This window comes from Patagioenas fasciata, chromosome 8 (assembly GCF_037038585.1).
Source record: "Patagioenas fasciata isolate bPatFas1 chromosome 8, bPatFas1.hap1, whole genome shotgun sequence".
Classification (NCBI taxonomy): Eukaryota; Metazoa; Chordata; class Aves; order Columbiformes; family Columbidae; genus Patagioenas; species Patagioenas fasciata.
The window spans coordinates 8149176-8169970 of record NC_092527.1 but is presented as its reverse complement, the minus strand read 5'-3'; the positions used below and the strand labels follow the sequence as shown (position 1 = coordinate 8169970).

The 20795-nt window shown below is 48.6% G+C and overlaps 1 protein-coding gene across 1 annotated transcript in view; it reads right to left on the bottom strand.

Moving 5' to 3' along the window:
• The window catches only part of CDH23 (cadherin related 23), a 202087-nt gene that overhangs the window by 172643 nt on the left and 8649 nt on the right, over positions 1-20795 (bottom strand). The window contains exons 2-3 of the mRNA XM_065843253.2: positions 19259-19330; positions 15362-15439 (exon numbers count right to left, since the gene is read on the bottom strand). Coding sequence (XP_065699325.1) covers positions 15362-15439; positions 19259-19325 — 145 coding nt within the window. The 5' untranslated portion in view covers positions 19326-19330. The remainder of the gene's footprint in view (positions 1-15361; positions 15440-19258; positions 19331-20795) is intronic.

The window sequence follows — 20795 nt, the reverse complement described above, 5'->3', positions numbered from 1 at the left end:
GGGGTTGACGCATCAGAAGAATATGTTACTAAATAGTGTTCTTCAGATTAGAGCCGACCTGCAGGGGTCAGCAAATTTAACTACCAAAATGCTAACGAGGAGCTTTCTCTGCCCTTCAGAAGTTTGCATTACTAACTTCCCGAGCGCAGCTTGGATCCCATCAACAACCAGATCTGGTCTGAGTGAAGGAAATACAGGTCTGCATGTGCCTCTGGAGAGGCTGCACATGTGTATCAAATGCTGCAAAAGCACGCAGAGGACCTATATGCAGACTTATTTTGCACAAGTAGTTGGCCATGAAGCTCAGGCCCCATCACCAAGAAATGGGCCACCTTCTGCTCTCTCAGTTTCTTGTTCTTCCTCCTTTTTAACTTGTTTTGAACACAGGCATTTGACTATGGTGTCAAACGAAGTCTTCCTGAAGAAAGTGAAGGCAGCCACGGGAAAGCCTAAGGGCTGACCATTTGTAGTTTAAGTTATAAAGGTGCTTGGGACTTGCTTACTCACAAGTGGCTCTTATCCTTATTGGAGTCCAAAGAGTTTGGGACAAGCACTGACCCTGTCATAGCTGAGCATGCTGAAGACATGGGTATGAAATCCATTCACAGCCTTTCTGTTGCTACCCTTTTTTACCCACCAAGGCTAACGACAGACACAAGAGGAGCTACTGAGGAACGAGTCAAGGAGCCCAGGCATCTGCAGATGCAGTGAGCCTTTGAGCAGGTAGAGGCCAAACACCTACCAGGAGCTACCATGGCCTGGCTGGCAATTTCACAGCCCAGCAGCTCGAATAAAATCAAAGCAAGCGGCCCAAGCCAGGATTAGCTGGGGAGCTGGATACGGACGGGCAGCAAAAACTATTTGCTGGGCTGCCAGAGTAAAGTCCACTGCACGTATGGGCAAGAGCCAGGACCCTACGCAGCTGCCATGCGAACCTCACGGAATGCCCCAAAAAGATGCTCTCAGTGAGGCAGTTTTCAAGACAGGCTCCTCCTCTCTGCACATGACTTTCCTGTGCAGGTTTATCTGAGCCTTCCTAAAACCCCAACCCTTTTCTAGAGGCCTTAGAAACCCCAAGCAGAGGACGTCTGTTGGAAAGCTGCCTCGGAGGACATGCCAACAGTTGTTCTGTTCTTAAAGCACAGGTCAGGTTGGGCCGTCAGTGCGTGTGTTGGATGTCCCTTTGCCGGCAGAACAGATCAGTTCTGACAAGGAAGGCAAGTTTATAGTCAGGGCAACCTTAATACAACCAATGAATCACTTATTCAGTCCATTTCGGCCATCCCTGACAATGAGCTGAGAGCAGACCACAAATTTCTCTAGTGTATCCTTACTTAAAACGCTGATCTCTGTAGATAATTCTTAGTCTCCAGCTTGTTTAGAAAGCACAGACTATAAAACCTGAGTTGTTTTAAAAGGATACAGTGGACATTGCAACCTTTCTTCTTCACCTGAGCCATCAGATCAAGTCTAGAGAACTAACAGGGATAATTCCAAATGAGAAATTCACTTTATATTAGCACTGTTGGCAACACCTGTGGAACACTCCAGCCTGCAACCTGTGCAGGACACCAACCTGCACCACACAGAACCTGCTTGGTAAAAAACTCCAGTCCCCACAAACACGTGTGTCCTCTGCAACACCTGGCCAGCTTGTCATGAAACCAAAGACCCGCAGCAATTCTCTGCCAGAGGAAGAGACTCACTTTAGGGAGTCGGAAGACTGTACAAACGGTGACAGACAAACCACTTCATCATTTGTGCACAGGGTGCTTTCCAGGCTTGCTTGTGCATCCTAGCATACAGTAATCATTTGGATAAAAGCTATGGAAGAGAACAGGCATTAAAAAAAAAGGCTTTTGAAACTAATTTCAGAGTTTCAAGAGCAAACACACTTTATTACAAACTCCCCTTCAGGACAACAGGCATCCTTTTTTTTCCCAAAATTTCCTTTGTGAATCCTCCCAAGCTCTCTTTTCTGCTCCTTGGCTGCGTGGAGCCGAGCTCCAGAGCCCCCTCACGCTGTCCCCCCACAGCTGCCTGCTCTGCCCACCACTGCCAGCTGGGCGATGCTGCTCCATCTCACCTGATCAGTTGCTCGCCTGCTCATCCTTCCCAGATTGGACCAGACAACACCTGCTGAGCAGTGCCTGTCCCCATACGGCTCCTTCCCTGCCTCCCCAAGCATCGCCCACGCTCGGGGAGGGGTTGGGACCATGCACATGCCCATGTCCCCACAGGTGGCAAAGCCACCCAGGTGACAACTGCACGCTTGGCCAAGAAAGAGCAGAGAGGATGCAAATTTGCAGGCTCCGATCCCAGGTGCCTGACCCCCTCCTCTCCCACGTTATGGATGAGGTAAATTAGCTGTGACACTCATTAGCTGCAGCTCCTAATTAGTGAAAATTAATATTGGTTTTGATAGAAGTGTTGGCTGAAGCTCTCCTAGGCAAAGGCATTATTGACCTTGTTATCCCATTTAATAGCAACTTACATCGCAGAAACTACTTTTCCTGGAGTCGACAGCCTGCAGCTGCCTCCCAGGCTCTGCAGCTCCCTTCCCACCACTTAGAGACAGTCCCAGCCCCTGCCACAGCACCCACAGCCCCACCAGCACCTACACCCCCCCGGGTGCACCTCAAGTACCCCCCCAGCAGCTCTTTCCCATGGTCAGTATTTTGTCCAACAGCTTTTTGAACAACTTTCTCCCTTTCAGCCAGGCAATGGTCAACAACGGAAACCTATAACTCATTTTTAGGGCCATAACAATCTTGTTCTGCAACGGTGCTGGGCATGCTCCCTGTCCATAGATATTGCTCCTTCCAACTTGGAGAGATGGTCCCTCACCCCCCCCCCCACTGTGTCCCATCCCATCATCGCCCCCATTGGCCTGAGTAACTCCAGGTCCACTGTAGGGCTTGTTTGCCACCACTTCGACTCACAATTCAAAACAATGAAGAAATTAGAATAGCTACAATGCCATGGTAATCACCGTTTAAAAAGAAAAGAAGTAGGAGCAGCATCCCTTGACCCCAGCCCTGTCCTTGGAGCCCTGGAATCTGAAAGCGTTTAACCCATAAAGTGGCAGACACACCTAAACAAAAGAAAAACATTTGCTTCTAAAGTTATGTATAAAAAAAAAAAGCCCACAGTGTATCATCCACACATTAATAATAATAAAGATGTCAAACTGTCAGATAAGAAGTTAATCTCATTCAGAGCACAATTAAAGATGCCATTATCCAACCACCTGGGGCCACTTCCACTTTTACAATGCGGTGGGTTTAACAGAAAACGGGGATGAGACCAAGCCTGGGCAAGTGGCCACCCCCTTGTCACCACCCTCCCGACACCCCCAGCCAGACAGCCAAATACCAGCTTATTTCTTCCCCAAAAGGGGCTGCATCCAGATCTGCACAAGTAAAGCTTTTTTGGGAGGGGCCTTCCTTCATTTCTGGGACCTCAAACTGTCCCGTCACCTTTCTGGATGATGCCAGAGGGTAGCACAAAGGATGCAAACCAGAATCAAAGCCAAAGTTCAACCATCTGTGGTATCACTGGTGTCTGGGGTGAGCTTACATCTTGGGGAGGCGGGGGGGGGAACATCAAAAGCAGCATCTCCAACAGCTTCCACCAGTTGATTTAACAGCAGGATTCCCACCAAGAGCAGCACTTTGGATATGAAATAATGAGATTTTTGCGAGCAGCGAATGGCCCCTGAACCTTTTTTTTCCCCAGACTACTGCTGCTGCTGTTTAGGATGCCAAGGCCAGAAAAGCTGGGCACTCATCGCTGAACACAAAGACACAACCATCCAATCCTCACCCTTACGGAAGAGGCACTGCAAGAGGGGAAATTTCTGGAGAAAGAAACCCTCTCCTGATCATTCCAGGACAGAGTCATTACTCCAGAATTGGTGAGGATGAGGGAGAGACAGCGATTTATGGTCTGGACTGAACACAGCTTTCAGTATCTCATTGCACACTGGAAATTCAACTGGTACCACCTGGCAGGGTAGGAGAGCAAAGCTGCTGCAGAGGGATTTTGCCCACAGATATGACTTGCAAAGAATTACCGAAGACATCTCTGGTCACGTCAGCCCAAGGGATGCAAACTCCAAGACACGCAGCAGACACTACGTGCAAGGAAACACCTTTTCACGCAAAATGCTTTGGTTCTTCTCAAACCCAGGGCCCTTTGTACCACTTTATGGATAAAGTCCAGCAAGAGCATCGAGACATTAACCGCTATCTACGCTGCAGGCCAAACCAGCCTTCCCCGCCTTGGCGTGGCCTGCAAAACTTCCAGCTCCCATACAACCTCTCCAGCTCAGCAACATCGCAAGACAGACCACGTTTCTATAACATTTAGCACCATGTACATGCATTACTATCATCCTTTTCCATTCCAGTCTTTGATAAAAAAGCCCATATTTCAGATTTACCCATAAAGGACAAGGTTAAGAAAAATAGTCAAGGGCTATCCTGAAAGTAAGAAATTATTCTCAGACTCTATTAACCACATTCAAGACTCTGCTGCTTGTATCCTATGCAAGTCCCTTACAGGGTTTCCTTCTCCACCGTGTAACATATGAGACTCTGCACCATGGGCTGGGGTGACACACGAGGTAGGAGACAGACCCCACTTCCCCGTCCCCCCACCCAGCAGAATCCCAAAGCAATGCATGGGGAAGTGCCCCAAAAAACAGAGATGCTGCGCCAAGGGCTACAATAAAGCAAAGGGTGAGACTGGAGACAGAGCCGTGAAATCACGCAATCAGCTAATGACTTGCTCAGGTCAACAGCTCCCCAAGCCAACAGTGTGGTTTTGGGTGAAATCAAAAGGCAAAGCAGCAAACTGTATTTAAAATGCTCCCCCCACACACCTTGCCAGCTTGTTCTGCAATAGGACCAGAATACATTGGCCCTTCTTCCTTGAAGAGTGAAACAAGCAGCATGTGAAAAACAACACAAAATAAAACCAATTCCAAACTCCTGGTTTAAAACCCAGGGAGGCAGCAATCCCGCTCTTAGCAGGTGCCTTTTCCCCCCACCATCTGCCAGAAAGCGGCTGCACAGCGTCCCAGCACCCACGGGGCTCGCCCTCCTCCATCCCTCGTTGGCAAGATTGCGTAAACTCGGAGGATCCTGCCAATTATCATGGTTTCTGCGCGAGCATCCTATTGCAGTATGGCAATACCAGCTTGGGAGTTTTTTCCTTTGCTCTCTCTGGCACAGAGCCTTAATTTATTATTATTTCCTAAGTCCAACCAAAGTACATAGGTAATGGCTTCTGTGCTTTCTGCACCCTGTCGCTCCCAGCCCTGCACCTGACAGGACTGCACACAGCATTCCCAGGACCAAAACCAACCGCAACTTGCAGAAACCAGGGAGATTTGTCTTCTTTCCCCCCTTTCATCTATGCTGCTGGAAAAGCTGCTTCAGGGACAGTGGAATGATGGTGTTTTCTCTTTTACACCAGGGCTCTTTTGTGCAGAAATATTGTTTTATCCGGTAGGATGTGTTTAATTTGATGTGGCTGTCATATGGGAAAAGGTGTGTCTCAAGATTCAAGGTTTTTTTCCTTATTTTATGGTCTTCTACCATATTTATTTCTTGCCCTCTATTTCCCAAAGTCATTAGCAACAACCATTAATCTCTGCTGGTGAGAAAGCTACTTGCTTCTCTCCATACCCAGAATTGTTGGTCTCCTTTGAACTTTCTACCTTTTAAAGCCTTTTTCTCCTCCTAGTTTCAAATTAACTGCTTCAAACTGAACAGCAGGGAAAGAAACGAAGGCCCATCATTGTTTGTGATAAGGTATTACATTCCATAATGTGATCTCTTGCCTCAAACCTAGTAATTGATTAGGAAGGAAAAAGAATGTTCTGCGTATTCAGGTACTGAATGGCCCTCCTAATTGCGCACAGTCTATGCAATACAATACCAGCCCTCAGCAGCACCGGCATTTGACAAACTCATGCAGATGAATGGAATAAAATTGAGTTACTAACCATTAAATGTCAAGTGTTTGAAATCTTTCCCCCTCGTGTAAAGAGCAATACTAATAAATCTTACAGAGAAGGAGCATGTGGAGCGCATTCACTCTCCTGACCACCGCTGCAAGTTGAACAGATGTTTTCATTGAGTTGTCCAGCAACACTGTCTCCAGCCTTTTTATGTTTTCCCTCGAGTGGTTACAGTTAATTCAAAAGCCATCAATGTATGGGGACAGTCTGACAGGAGGAACCAATTTATTAACTCACCCTGCCAATCAGACAGATTAAGCCATTCAAAGGGAGAAAGGTGCATTAGCACATGCTGGTGATAGAACAGTTTAAAAGGCAGCAGATGGGGAGGGGATAGATTCATGTGACTACATTGAGGCGACCACTCTGTGTGTCCTGTGGTCACCAAAGTTGTAGAAAGGGTGATAAAACAAGCTTCCCAATGGGGCACCCACACAGTCAGTGCAGTGTAACACCTCCCAGCTCCCAAACAGGATGCTCATCAGGATAATGGCACTTTTCTGCATAGATACCTCCCAACAGCGGGAGTTTCATTCCACAATCTCAGCACCATGGCATGTATATACGTTTCCAGATGGGGTTCTCCTTCCCCTGCTTATTTTCATACAGTAAGGCAGTGGTTTTCCAGAATGAGAACCAGCTAAGTAAATTTCCATGGTTAATTGTTCAGATCATTTTGACGCAGGTTAAAAGCAGCTGGACCTTTATTTTTGTTGCTGGTTTTGTGTTTTGGTGGTTTTCTTTGGTTGTTGTTTGTTGTAGGCTCTTTATGAGGACTTTAATAGCAGGGAAACAACGAGCACAAGCTGCTGGTGGTGGTGGGGAATAGTCTGAATGTTTCATTTTTTAAAGGTGAAGTAGTATTTCCACAGTGACCAATCACAAACTTTTTAATTAAACGGGTAATTTTTTTTTCTTTTTTCCAAAGTTAGAAGCCTGAAAACTGTGTAAAAAGAGTCATTGGGATATGTTTTTGATCAACTCCAAACTGCGGCTGGTCGCCAGCTCATCTCAAAACCATCTATTCCCAGCACCCTTCACCTGATGCAGCTCCTGAAACAAAGCACGCCAAGATGCGAGAGCGCAACGTGCAATGCTCCATCGCTGCCCTCCCATGTGGCGTGAACTCTGCCCAAGTGTTGGGTAAGGCAATCTATTCCTCCCCCCCCCCCATTCTTTTTTAAGCTCATATCACCCAAATATATCAAATATCACTCTTTGCAACCATAGTTTTTTTCCTAAGGGGTCCCATTGATAGGCTCAAAGCAAAAACACAGCTCACCTTCCCTACCAAAAATAAGAATTATGAGTGTATGCATATGCAAGTATTTCCTTACAGTACAGGGAAATACTCTTGGCCCATAATACATTCCCTTAGAATATTAATATCTCCACAATGATATATATATAGCCTCCTAATCTGAATATATACATGCATATATACTTTTCCCCTTGCTCTGTGTTTTTTGCTTTACTAAGCTTGACTCACTTTGCCATCCTTGCTCTATATCGGGTCTGTCACAACGTTAATGCCTCCAACCACCATGAAAAAAGCCCAGTTTAACCAAGCTGGGACACCACAGCCATCCAAGCCTGGCTACTCCAAGTATCGAGGAACCAGGCAAGAAGCCAGCCCATAAATGAAGCTCCTACGGACAGCACTGGACAGATAATTAATGCTACTGAAGTCATCTCAGACATCAAAATCACCCCAGAGCTCGTTACCACAAATGTATCTTTCTCCATTTCTTCGGAAGGGGCTCAGCCCCAGTGAAAGGGCTCACACACTCAACGTGAAAGCTGCTGAGATCAGACCTTCAAATGGTTTGATGTTACCAAAAGCAAGGTTACCTGACATGTTAATTAATCCATATTGCAAATATACTTTCTTCCTCCTGCTTTTCTTTCCCTTCTTAAACATAAGCATTAATGTTATTGCCTATTAGCAAAGCAGATAGGAAAATTTAAGTGACTGATGAAGTGATTAATTTAATGACACAGGGTTAAGAATTGGTGGGGGTTGGGAGCTTTTTTCCTTAAGTTTCCTGATGTTGAGAATAACTAATTTTCTAGCCTTAAGTTTCTGTTAACGATGCTGTACTTTCTATAGCTCAAGAAGTAACTTTATCAATGGGCCTTCTAATGACAAATGACAGAAGAAGAGCTTGTGTTACAAGAGTTGAAATCATCCTCTTAAATACATTCCTCAAATATTGTTGTTCATTAGGGTCGTTACCACACTCAGACCAACAAGGCTGGCCCTTTACAGAACACTCAAGAAGCCTGCAAACTCAATTTTAAGCAGTAAATAACCTTCAGATGATAATACTGCTTTCAATTGATACTGAAGATGAAGGTAATGTTCCTATGGCCTCCCTTTCTAAAGGAGAATATTCACACCCAATGCCCAGAGCGAAGCAGGTTTCCTATTCAAAAATCTCTCAATCTCTCTCACAGTCAGAAATGAGTGCATTCCTCTGGCATTACCCTTTGTAAAAGGCTAAATCAATTTTACCTGCTGCACACACGCCTGCACCCCGCTGAGACGATGGACACGTACATGTGCGTGTAGCATCAGCCCAAAGGGGCACGCGGATTCCTGCCTTTGTACCCCAAACAGGCTGCACGCATCTGCTTTAACACCAGCCCCAAAGCTGCTTAGAGCAAAGGCCATTTAAATCAGGTGGGCTCCGCATGCACCCGCCAGGGACGTGCAGCCTTTTTGCTGATGACACCAAATTCGGTCCAGTTGAGAGGATAGCTTTAAAAGCTGAAAAAGCAACGTTTTCCCAGGCTCTACCAAACTCATATTGAAAGATGAGTTGTTCACCTCTCATCTTTTTCTGAATGGGACACACAACCTCAGAGGGACCAGCTCAGGGCAGCACCAGCTGTGGGAAACATTCCAGGCTGGACCCCAGCGCAGGTTTAACCCCTGCTGATGTCCATCCCTATGGTCTGTGGCTAAGAACACGCAAATCTTAGAGTTCACCTGTGTTTGCCAATTCACCTTCTGCCTGCCAGACAGTCCACAAAAAAAAAAAAACAAACAACAAAAAAACATTACCACATTTTTACCATAATGAAACCCTTGTCCCCACGTCAATTATAACACAGTAGGACAGCTTGAACACTTGCTGTGTGGTCCTCAAAGTCTGTAACCAGCCAGAGACCAACTTGCACCATGCACTGGCCCACTTGCTTTGCTATACATTCGCCCTTCATGCTAAGAATTATTTACATACAGTAGCACAGCTTCCCCATCAGCTGGAGCTGATCCAAGGCAACACCATGGCGTAGTAACAATCTGGTCCTGCACCATCTTGACTCCTACAACTGACATGTCCACCTGATCTTGCAGCTCTTGCCACCAGCTATGCCTAAATGGTGTCTAACCGAAAACTAGCTTTACAGACAAGAAGAAAAATCCTTGAAGGTAATAGATGCTTGCTACATCCTAAGCACATAACATTGGTGTAAGTGGAGCAGGGAAAGGTCCTGTTGCTGTTGAGCTCCCACCTTCCTCCCACTTGCACATTTTTACCTCACCTTCCTGAAAGCGTATTAGCTTTTCTTTGGAGCAATTTTGGAGTTGTTTCAGCAAACTAACATACACACACAGAAATGCAGGGAGAGTTTTCCCCCTAGCTTGGCAGGCGTTAACAGCCCTGGCTGCGGGGAGGGCAGGAACGCAGGGCTGGAGGCTTAACCCACGGTACAACCACCTTGGATGGAGCACATCTAAAGGAAAGGCAGCTGCTACCTTTAGCCAGACCAAACCCAGGCACAGAGGTCCTTCCCCACAATTCCAGAGAAGTCTGCAGTCATGGAAAGGCATTCCCCTGCAACACCAGCATGCAGAGTACAGCTGCTACTTTAACACACATTTCTTACAAACAAGCAGGTTTTCCCAAGCTCTCCACCCACTCAAGCATCTTCCAACTTGTCATGTTTTGTCACAAGCCAGCCTACCTTGTATCATTCACAAAGACTTTTGCCCTGGCTTGGGCTCCCAAGCCTTGTGCTACCTTGCTCCTTTCAAGGAGATAACCCCAAGCTTTAAAGTCATCTTCTGCGCCACACTTCCTAGGTACCCGATTAGCAAATCGTTAACAAGATGTCCACAATGCTCTCTGGGCCTGCCACTGTGACTTTCAGCCCTGTGGTGCACAGAGATGAACTTTCTCTTTATTTAATGTTGAGCAAATGGACACAAGAGCAGCTATGCTGGGGCAGCCCCCATCTCCAGCATAGCTGCGTGCCCCTGCAAGCAAGAAGGAAAACCAGAAGACACCAAAGAGAAAAAGGCCCTGTGCTCAGACTCCCACAGTCCCCCTCCTAAGCTGTCCCAAACAGATGCCCCACGAGCCTCACGCACAGATATCTGGCCCAGACAGCTCTGAAACAATTTAATCAGTCCAGAAGTACGCAGAGAGCAGAGCCAGCGTTTTTTCCCTTTTTCTTCCAGTGATGCATTAGGCAAGTGCCATCACAGAGAAATCCAGCCACCACAGATGTCGTCAGCTGGAGGATCAAAGGAGCAGGCAGGGTTCAGCCCAGACAGCCCGTGCTCAGTCACACTCAGATAAACCGTATCTTCAGCAGCAGCTTGGTTAGCCAGGCATCCCTGAGGACCCTATCCGGGTGCCAAGGCATCTGGTTGCTCAGGACCAGAGCACTGCAGCGAAAGGCTGTGGCAAAAGAGATGATTGCCTTGGAAACTACAGAGACAGTACAGGGAGGATGGCAGCCTGCCCTGCCTGGAGAAGAAAAGCCCTCTGGCCTGGCACTTGCCTAGGTTGGAGAATCAAGTCATTCACAGATATCAGAGGGACACGATGCCTCAGATACACATGCGGAGTTACCAGCCAGCACCCTGCCACTGCCTGCTAAATACAAAGCTCCTCTTCCAGTCCTCTTACGAAATAACTATTCCAGAAAGCCCTGAAAAGCAAGAGGTGACACACATCAACCTCATCACCACCAGCTAAAGAAGTACAGCTACACTGCAGTAGTGCCCCGCTACCCCCAGCCCCTCTCAGGCTGTAGCAACTTGGGGTGCACAGTCAGAGCCCAGTTCTGTGCGAGAAATCCATTGTGGCCCGTTTTGGTGAAGGTCTCATAAAGAGCAAGGTTCAGCTCTGTGTCTCAGAACTTAGTGGAGAAAAATTCATATGCTTTGGAGTCCCTTAGTGGGTGTGGGTTCCCCAGAAACAGAAAAATCAGCTTCTATCTCCAATTCCTCATGCCTTCTCCTGCAAGCAGATGAGGTGGCCTGCTCAATGTAGCTGCTCTGGAAGGGCTCCAGCTTGCCCTGGAAAAGCTCAGTCCAAATTGCCCATAGCAAAAAGTCAAACCGCACCATCAGAAACTTCTCAGCAAAGTTCTCCTATTCAGTGCCAAGAGCCAGAACGCGATCCTCAGACATCCAACGGCACAGCCAAGAGACAGCCAGGTGCCAAGGACTGCTTCCACATGCACACTCCCCAGTAGAATAGATCCCTCGATCAACACCACCAAGAGATTTGGGTGTCTCCAGCAATCACCCTCTCTTCTTCTGTATTAAACTGAAATTCCTTCAACAGCACTTGAAAGTCACTATCTGCAAGTCCCCAAACGAGCAAGGTTTTTTTGTAAGCTGGCAAAGGCATGCCCACCCTGTTCCCAAAGCACAAGCTATTTACGGTGCACTTACCAGCTCAGCAAAAGTTGCACATAGCAAAAGGGGGGGCAGAAGCACATAAAATTCTCCATCAATCATCCGTCCTGCTTTCTGAGCATGGCAAACCCAGGGGATGGAGAGCACAGCCCGTGCCTCCTGGGGAAGGCGTGCAGCTGAAGGGAAGGAACACGGGAGCGTTGAGCACACGGCACAGCCCCGTACCCTGCACACATGCTCTTACGCTTTCAGCCCGCACCTGCCTTCTGTGATGTCCCTCCCTGCAGATGCCACACTCAGCATCCCCCAGCCACCGGTCCCTCCCCGCCGCGGTGGCACCAAGCTGCTGAGTCAGGGAGCACGCAAGACCTTTACCCAAAAACCCGGCACCCAGCCAGGCTCCGAGTGCTGAGCTAGTGCCACTCGAGCTGTCACTCCTCAGACTTGCTGAATTAGAGGTTCTCCTTGACCCCATGCTGCCACAGGCTAAGAAGCAGGAGGAGATGATGAGGTAGCCAGCTGTGGGGGACCTGGGGCTGAGCACCAGCTCCTGGAGGCATCCCGGTGGGGCAGAGAACCAAGAGCCCCAGCTGCACGCTCTCCTGAGCAGCAATAACTCAGGGAATGAAATAGCAAGCAGCCTTGGCAGGAGCCTCAGGGGAGACCAGCCTCCCCACCTGCCAGCCATGCCAGGCACCTTTCCCAGCTTCACCAGCAGCTACTCACACTCGCATTGCCCAGCGGGTTTCCCCTCTGTCATGCACCACTTAACGTCAGCAGGCTTTGCAGAAGAAGTCAGTCCTCCAAATTCTGCCGTGTCTCCTAGTTTTCAGCAGGGCATGCAAGACCAAGCGCCGTTGGGCAGGAGGGACATGTTGTCCCCAGCATCCCCAGGCAACCATTCCCTGAGAGCAAAGCCAAGCGCATGGTAGCAGCTCAGATGCAACAATTAAAGCATTTCCTGCTCTTTTTTAAAAGACAACATTATTCCAGTGATGCTACAGTGTTATCTCTAGAATGAAGGGGAAGTGGAATTGCACTTGTCTGAATGGTGTCTTTTGTCATGCGTTTTGCAAGGTGTTGAGGCATGAAAGCTTTCAGAGAAACTCAGTGAATCCAAGCTAGGTGGTTATAAGGCTAGTTATAGACTCAACATGATGGATCATCTTCATTTTCCCATTCCTATCCTGCATAAAGCAAATCCATTTGCTGGGCAATTAGACTCCAGTCATCACATTATGCTAAGGTGTTCCTTGTGCAATAGCAGGGACCTCAACCAAGAGAAATGTGGGGCACTGTCTGCCCATCTCCACCTCCCGATAAACCCTGGGCTGCAGGTAACCCCACCTGCAGCAATGCCACCTTCCTGGCATACTGGCAAGCATCACACCCTGCCGGAGACCTCCAGCAATCCACCTGGCATCAATATCCACACTGCTCTCCATTACCCTCCAAAAGGTTTGGGATTAACTGAAATGGCCCTTGGAATTATTTTGCTTGAGGCAGCGAGCAGCGCAGTAAAGACAGACGGTCCCTCTCCTGCAAACTCTTCTAAGGGTTGTTAACCAGCAAGTGCTCCTGCTTTTGGAGTAGAACGCACAGTGATCTGGCTACTGGCAGCTGATATAGGCACTCCCAGTGACCCAGCTCACCCGTGTCCCCAGGGCATGAACAGCCATTATCCCTCCTCATCCTCCTCTCCAAGCATCTCCCCCTCTCCTGCAATTTCTTCCCCAGCCCCTTCAATCTCTTTCACCTTCCTGGAGCTCACGTCTCAGATTCCCTCCATGTGTGGGCACGTGTTCCTATTACTTCTGGGTGAAATAACTGACTAGAGGGTCAGTCCACCTGAAAATTGCTCTCCTCGGACCTAAATGAAACAGATGGGCATTGATGATGTTTGGGGAGAATTTAATCAGCCTGGACCGGCGGCGGCGCCAGCAGCTCCCTCAGCCCAATCTCACCTAATGAATTCCAAGCTCTCTGTCTTAATAGCTCCTGACAAGACTAATTTACTCTTGTAAGTGATTAGAGGGGGAATGATCTCTTAATTGTTGCTGAAGATGCCTTTCGGCATGGCAGGCAGCGAGCAGGACTGGATCACAGCAGGTGATGCTGCAGGGAGGGGAGGAGGTTCAACGCCACGGTGATGGGTGGCGCTTCTCACAGACCTCAAACCAGGAGCCCCGGCATCACATACAGTTCTGCTACTCACACTCCAATCAGAATATAAGAAAGGTGTTTCTAGATAATGCCTTTTTTTCCAGTTAATAAACCTAACTCAGAAAACATCTACCAACAGCAGAACACACAAACACACTGTTTGGCAATGCTTTCAAGGCTGACATTTCCCTCTGGTACATCTGGAAACAAAATCCCAGGGTGTCAATATTCTTAAGAGTGAATTTCATTTCCGTACAGTGTAATACAAAGTTTAAAAAAAAACCCAAAATTCAACCCCCAAAGTAATTCCAAGAACAATTTTACTCGCACAATATCTCACTGAAAAGCAGACTGTCAGAAATTTTCCCCCATTTTCTCCCAAAAATAGAAGTTCAGTTCAATTCCCACAAGGTATTTCGAGCTCAAGTACTTTGAGAACCATGTACTCGGTGAGGAAGCATTTCATTAAGCTGCTCCCAACCAGCTCTTGCTCCTGCCCTTGCACAGCTGCTTCTGTCCCTGGGACACATCCAGCACTATGTGTTTGCAGGGACACAGGCAATCGAGGGGTAGGGAGCACATAGACAGCAAAGCAAAGAACCAAAGTGTGACATGATCTGTAAGGGATGGGCTCACTGAAGAAGGCAATGAAAAATGACACAGGTACAAGTCACCAGGGAAAGAAAATTAGAAACAAGTTACAACCAAGTCGGATCTTTTCCTTCCTTACACCATTTGCAGTTCAGCTTCTGCATTGCTGTGAATAAAGGCACCTGAGCAGCGGTTTTCAGCATTATTTCCCATTGTAAATCAGCCTGAACCTCACCACAAGACAAGACTCCGCAGGCTGATTGCAAAGGCTCCAGCAAGCCTTCTCCTGAGGATCCATCTTAGCACAGACCTCAGCAACCACCCAGAAATTTCCACACCACTTACGCAAAACCCTCCAAGGCTCCAGGTCCTGCCTCCTTGCTCAGGCACCATCCCAAATCCCACAAGCAGGACACCATGGGCTGCAAAAGATGCAAGCGAGGGGACTCCCAAGGAGAGCCAGAAGCTCAGCCAAAACCCCGGTTGAGCGGAGCAGTCACTAGAGGAGACCTCTCCAGAGTCCTCCAGCTCTTGACAGGTCTGGTGATGACTTAGGTGCAGTGAGAACCCTTTTTTAAGGAGGGTGCTGCTGGGGCTGCATGGTTGGAGGCAGCAGCAGATGCGAGAAGGGGCCTCTGTAGCCTCCATCCCAGCCACCCTGCGCTCCCAATTGATTCCCGACGCATTAGAAGCCAGTCACGATCCCTGATTGAAGAGCACAAGTTTAATGGACTGAGAGCCTGGAAAGAGGCCGAGAATGACCGGGTCGATTTCTGCATTTACTAAAAAACGATCCCTAGCCAAATAAAGAAAGAAAAATAAACTACACCTGCCAATCAAAACCAAAAGTATTTCTTTAATCCTTTTCCATCGGGGGTCAGCAGCAGCGAACCCTCTGCCCACGGCAATGCCCCACTTACCCACAGGAGTATCCTCATTGATCAGCAGGTAGGTGTCAAAGAAGTAGTTTATGAAGTACGGCAGCCGATTGCCCCAACCTAGGAAGAGGACAAAAGCAAGGTGTCACGTCCCTGGCATGTCACATGAGGGCCAGCACAGCTCAGAGCACAGAAAGATGCACATGTGATGTCTGGCATGGTGATGGAGAGAGGTACTCCAGAAATAAGGGTTAACAGGAGGATAGAAAGCACCATGCAGCCCCCATAGAAACTGATCAGGAAACCACTTCCCCCTGCTGACCTTTATGTTTTTTTAGTATTTTCTTTGGCCAGGCAGAGGGGAAGGGGGAAGCCCACAGGGACCACGAACATCAATTATTGTTTTAGTGCATGATTAACACCTTCACTCTGTTCCCATGGTTGAGAGCCTTTCACCTTGTCAGCCAGCCCAGCAAAACCCCGTGTGTCTTCCTTCTCCCATCACCCAATTGCCTTTCCCTCTAATTGCCTCCTTTCACCTTTAATAACCAGCCTCACATCTGTTTTTATGGAGCTGGAAGCTCGCAAGCCTGTTCCAGACCGCAGCCTCGATAGGCGACACAGACTACAGAGCACATAGAACAATAACAGTCGCAGCCGGAACCCGCGAAAAAGTCCACCGGGAAAGATTCAGCATTCAAGGGATGCAGGAAAAGAGGAGAGAAACAGATTTTCTGAGGAGGTTTGGTGTTGACCGGGCTGCATCTGAGGGATGAGTTTTCCTCAATACACTGCCAGCAGCCTTCAGGAAATGTAGCTCAGCTGCCAGGCATCAAGAAGAGGGGTAAGCAGGGGTCTGAACTGGTCTGGCCAGTTCACAGCTGTTGATGGGCAGTCCTAGGAAGGGAAGAGGGAGGATGGGGGTCCCCCGGCAAGGAGACTTGCTGACAGCCATGGGGCAGCGCTTCCCTACTGTGACTCTTCATCACTGCCTTTGGTGCCAGCCAAACCAAAACCCAGGATAGCGCAGGGAAAAACTGACAGCAAAGCAAGAGCACAACACCCTCTTGCAACCCCCTCCCCCACAGCAATGCAGATCCAACCAGGCTCCTTTCAACACAGCGTTGTCTCCAGCAGTACCCCACCCGTGCTGCGATAGCAAAGACATCGCTTCGGGCAAAGGGATAGCAAACCCCAGATGAGATGGGGTGTCCAGGCTTCCCTCCTAAGCATGCCTGTACTTTGCCACCACCTTCATGCCCTGCGCTTCAGCAGAAAGAACCACCGGATTACACTTCAGCATTCTCTTCACCTGCCCAAGCTCCCAACAGTGGGAGATGTCCCCAAAACCTGTGGGGCATAGTTCCCAGCTGTGCTCGTGCACAAATCTGCTCAGCACCCATGAGAAACCCACTCGAGGAGGCGATGGGATGGCGGAGTAGCCTGGGCTCCTCTGGGGCTCCCTCCATAACAAAACAGGGGTTTTCAGCACTGCCTTCTTTCCAAGGCACCGTGTTTATTAAACACCTTGAGAAGCAGGCAAGCACGAGGCAGCGCTCTTGCAAATGCACATTCAAATTTCAGCCTCTGGAGTTAAGTATCTGGAAAGAAAAATGAGAAGAACCCTGACAAAACAGGTTATTTAGAGATAATGGCATCTCCGGAGGCTTCAAAGCACAGTCATACCTGGCTGCTGCGCGGGGGTCAGCAGGTTTTGAAGGTGGCGATGAGGCTAAAACACACCAAGCAGCCCTTAACAGAAGAGACTCACTTCTAAAAACCCCTCTATTTCAAAATAGATTTCTTAATATCACAAGTACACTAAAATAAGTTGCATCTTCCAAATTCAGCTGCTGGGAGGTATTCAGAGCCAGTCTCAGCACACAGAATCTATGCATTAAAGAGAGGAAGCACCTGCGTGTCTGGGAAAGCTGAAAGAGGGTCTGGATGCGGGACTTTGCTTTGGGCTGCAAATCCCAGGACAAAGAGCAATGTTCTAGACCTAGCTAGACTGCAAAGCACAAGCAGGTAAGTCCTACTGCCTAGTCTGGGATGTCCACAAGTTTTCCTCTCCCGTCTAACCCCAGACTGTCGATGTTTTGTTGGCTTTCGGTAACACCGGTCTTCCCACAGAAATTCATCTGAGAATCACAGACACCCTGAAAGCAAATTCACGCTTTCCCAAATGCATCGCTGCAAACCAGCCACCATCTGTGGCTTCACCTGATGGATTTTCCTTCTGCCACACACACCTGGCCATATCTTGGGATATTAGCATCACTGTATCCCTCAACATGGTCCTTGCACAGAGCCCCCCAGCAAGGTGCACAGCAGAAAACCATCCCTTCCACCGCACACTTGTAGCTCTTTCTTCCTCCTTCACATGCTACCAACAGGCTCCAAAGGATCACGATCAACGTTTTGATGCACTGGGAGGTTTTCTTCCCTGTGTGTGTCTTCCATGCCTGCTCCATGTTATTCCTGTAAAACCTGCTGCTACTTTGCCCTTTGGAGTCAGTATTCACATCCTTGAACACCGCTGACAGTAATCACAGACCTGTTCCAGTTAGCATCCCTCAGTCCCTCACAACCTGGAGAGGACTAAGGTGCCAGGAGAGATGAAGGAGCAAAAAACCCATCATCCCATCTCCAATGGGATGTGACAAGTGATCCCTCCAAGGAAGAAAGCTTTAGGAGGCTCAGACTGGGGCAAAGGACTCGCTGGGCTGCAGCCCAGAGGAGCCACAAGGCAGTTAACTAGCGAGGCTACACCCGATCCCATACAGCACCAGCCAGAGATTGACTGTGCCTGTCAGTCACCGCTAATGTCATCCACTGGCTGCTCAGCCAGGCTGCCAATCTGGACAAGCTATTGCGAGGCTTTAGTGGGGAGCGGGGGGAAAATAAGCCTTTATTCCAAAGGGCACAGTGCTATCGAATGGATACAGGCTCACTATGGTTTATCAGCAAGCTCCACACAAGCACACACCCACCGGTCTCCTTCCCCCCTCACCAACACCCAGGGGGAGCTTTAGCCCATTCATGCAACAATCCCAATTTTCATGGGGCTTTGCTGCATGGTCACAGTTCTTACACACCCCGTGATACACCAAAGCCCGGCCCAAGGGGCACATTTGCTACACCAGAAGGTTGTTGCCCAACGTGCTCCCACCCTGCAGACGGGCTGGACCCCACATCCCTGGGAAGCCCACAAGCATCATGTTGGCAGGGCAGAGATGTGGGTGGGAGGAAAGCTGGCCACGGAGGCTCTGCCTGCCCACAGCCCTGCCCTGCCCTCCAGCTGCCATTAGGAAAGAGGTTTAGCAGCTCAGGGGGGAGTTATTTCCCACATGGTGTATATTAAAGCACAGTTCAGGTAATAATTTTGCTACTGAAAGCACAGGGAGAGCACTGCTGGTAATAACTCCACTGTTGAACAGCTAACAAGCTTCTGGTTTACATCTTTGTGTTTTAACCGCTCCCTCTAGTTTCCTTTAAGGTTTTGTTTGCATAAAATGACCTAACATCATATCCATCATCAGGTCCACCATCAGATTTGACCTTGTGAATCCACATCTGCAGTTCCCAAGGTCTGCCCACTGAGAACCACCAGGAGAATCTACCACTGCATCCTCCTCCTCCTCCAAGCCTACAACCAGGCCCACCCACTTTCTCCCAGCACGGGCCAGGTGATGCCATGTGTGCCCTTTTACTACCTGCAAGAAAGGTGGCTCCATGGGAGCATAACATGTGATAGAGATGGGTCTGCTTACCCATACCAGCCACATCTCCCCACCACCACAGCAATGCTTCTCTGCCCTTAGATATTCACCAACAGACCCCAAATACCGCAAATATTACCCTTGTACCTCACAAACATGAGACCCAAGGAAGGGAGAGAGAAGAGTCCGGCACTGGACAGGCAGCAAGGTGACTCACCTGGAGAGACCAGCTCCAGAAGCAAGAGAGGAAGTAGGAAGGCACTGGCAGCAGCGTGACGCCTCATGGTTCCTATCAAAGAAGAAAGGCAGCGTTTAGTCCAGCGCTTCATGGACATTGTCTCCCCAAACAAAGCAGGCTCAGGGATGCAGCCCTTCCTGAGCTTGCACCTTTGCACCCCAACACTGTAGGCACAGTTGCAGGACACCCAGAAGATCAACACTTGGCTTTTACACATGGTACTTCACCCAAGAGTGCCACCACCACATTCTTGTGTTGTGCAGCCTCAACCATCCCCTTGGTGAGCAGCAAATTGAAACCAGGATTAACCTGGCATAGGCAATACATTTATTTTTATTTTCACTTTCCAAAGTTTATTTGCTCATCTCGTGTGAGGTGATGAGACCTGACGACCTCTGCGGTCAGATCCAGAGCAGCAGCAGCCCCAGTCAAGATGAGATGCTCAAGCACTGAGCGGGATGTTGAAGAGCTGCTGCAACCCAGGAGCGACACAGCAGCAAGACATCAGCACCAGGATTTAAGATACTTTGGCAGAGCTGCATGAGAAGCTTGACCCAGAATCATTCAAGAGGCACCAGGATTTCAGAGGACAAAGCAGAGCCCTTCAAACCCCTCCAACCAGCCAGGGGGCTATAAAACAGGCACTGGGAGAACACTGGGAGCAGGCAGGTTGCAAACGTGCCTGCATCCCTCTCTGCCTCTCGAATTTCCCCAGATTCGCATTCGATACAACACACGACTCCTCACAACAGAATAAAACAGTAACAGGCAGTTGCTCAGCACAGCCGCATCCTCGCACAGTTTCCAGACCATTAAATACCAAGCTCTTTCCAAAGCCACTAAACCTCAAAGTCCTGCTTTGCAAGGAAATTCATACATGTGATGTTGCAAACACTTCACCCTGGAGGCAAGTATAACTCATATATGTTACACACAGCATATAGGCACAACAAAAAACCACCAGGCAAGCTCACACAGAGCCAAAGATCCCCCTTGGAAGCAGACAGGAATTCTGGTGACCCATTTCTGAAGCTCTCCATATTCCTGCCAGGTGCTGCAAAAGGTGTGGGCTGGGGGAATATTCTCCTACCAACTCAGCACATCGGCAGAGCCAGGGACACGAGAGGCAGAGAGCGTATGTGACATCCAGCCTTTTGGGCAGTGAACACCAAGAGGAACCCATAGGTAAACGCATAAGCAGTTCCCACTGGAGACCAAGCACCAACCTGAGCCACAAGGGCTGAAATGAGGGGTAAATCACACCTTACATTTACCAATCTAAGCAGGAGCTTTTTACTTGTCATATGCACAGCGAGCTTTAGTTCACCCAGGAGCTTCAAAGCAATGTCTACACGTATTTTATTTGTACTGATGGATATGTCAGAGAAGACAGTTCATAACTCTGTCACCATGGAAAGGGTCCTAAATTCTAATTGCTTCAGTTTCTTTGACACAAAAGAGTCTCTAGGAGGAAAAGGTCTGTGCCTGGGCAAGAACAATAGTGCTGTGGTCTTTT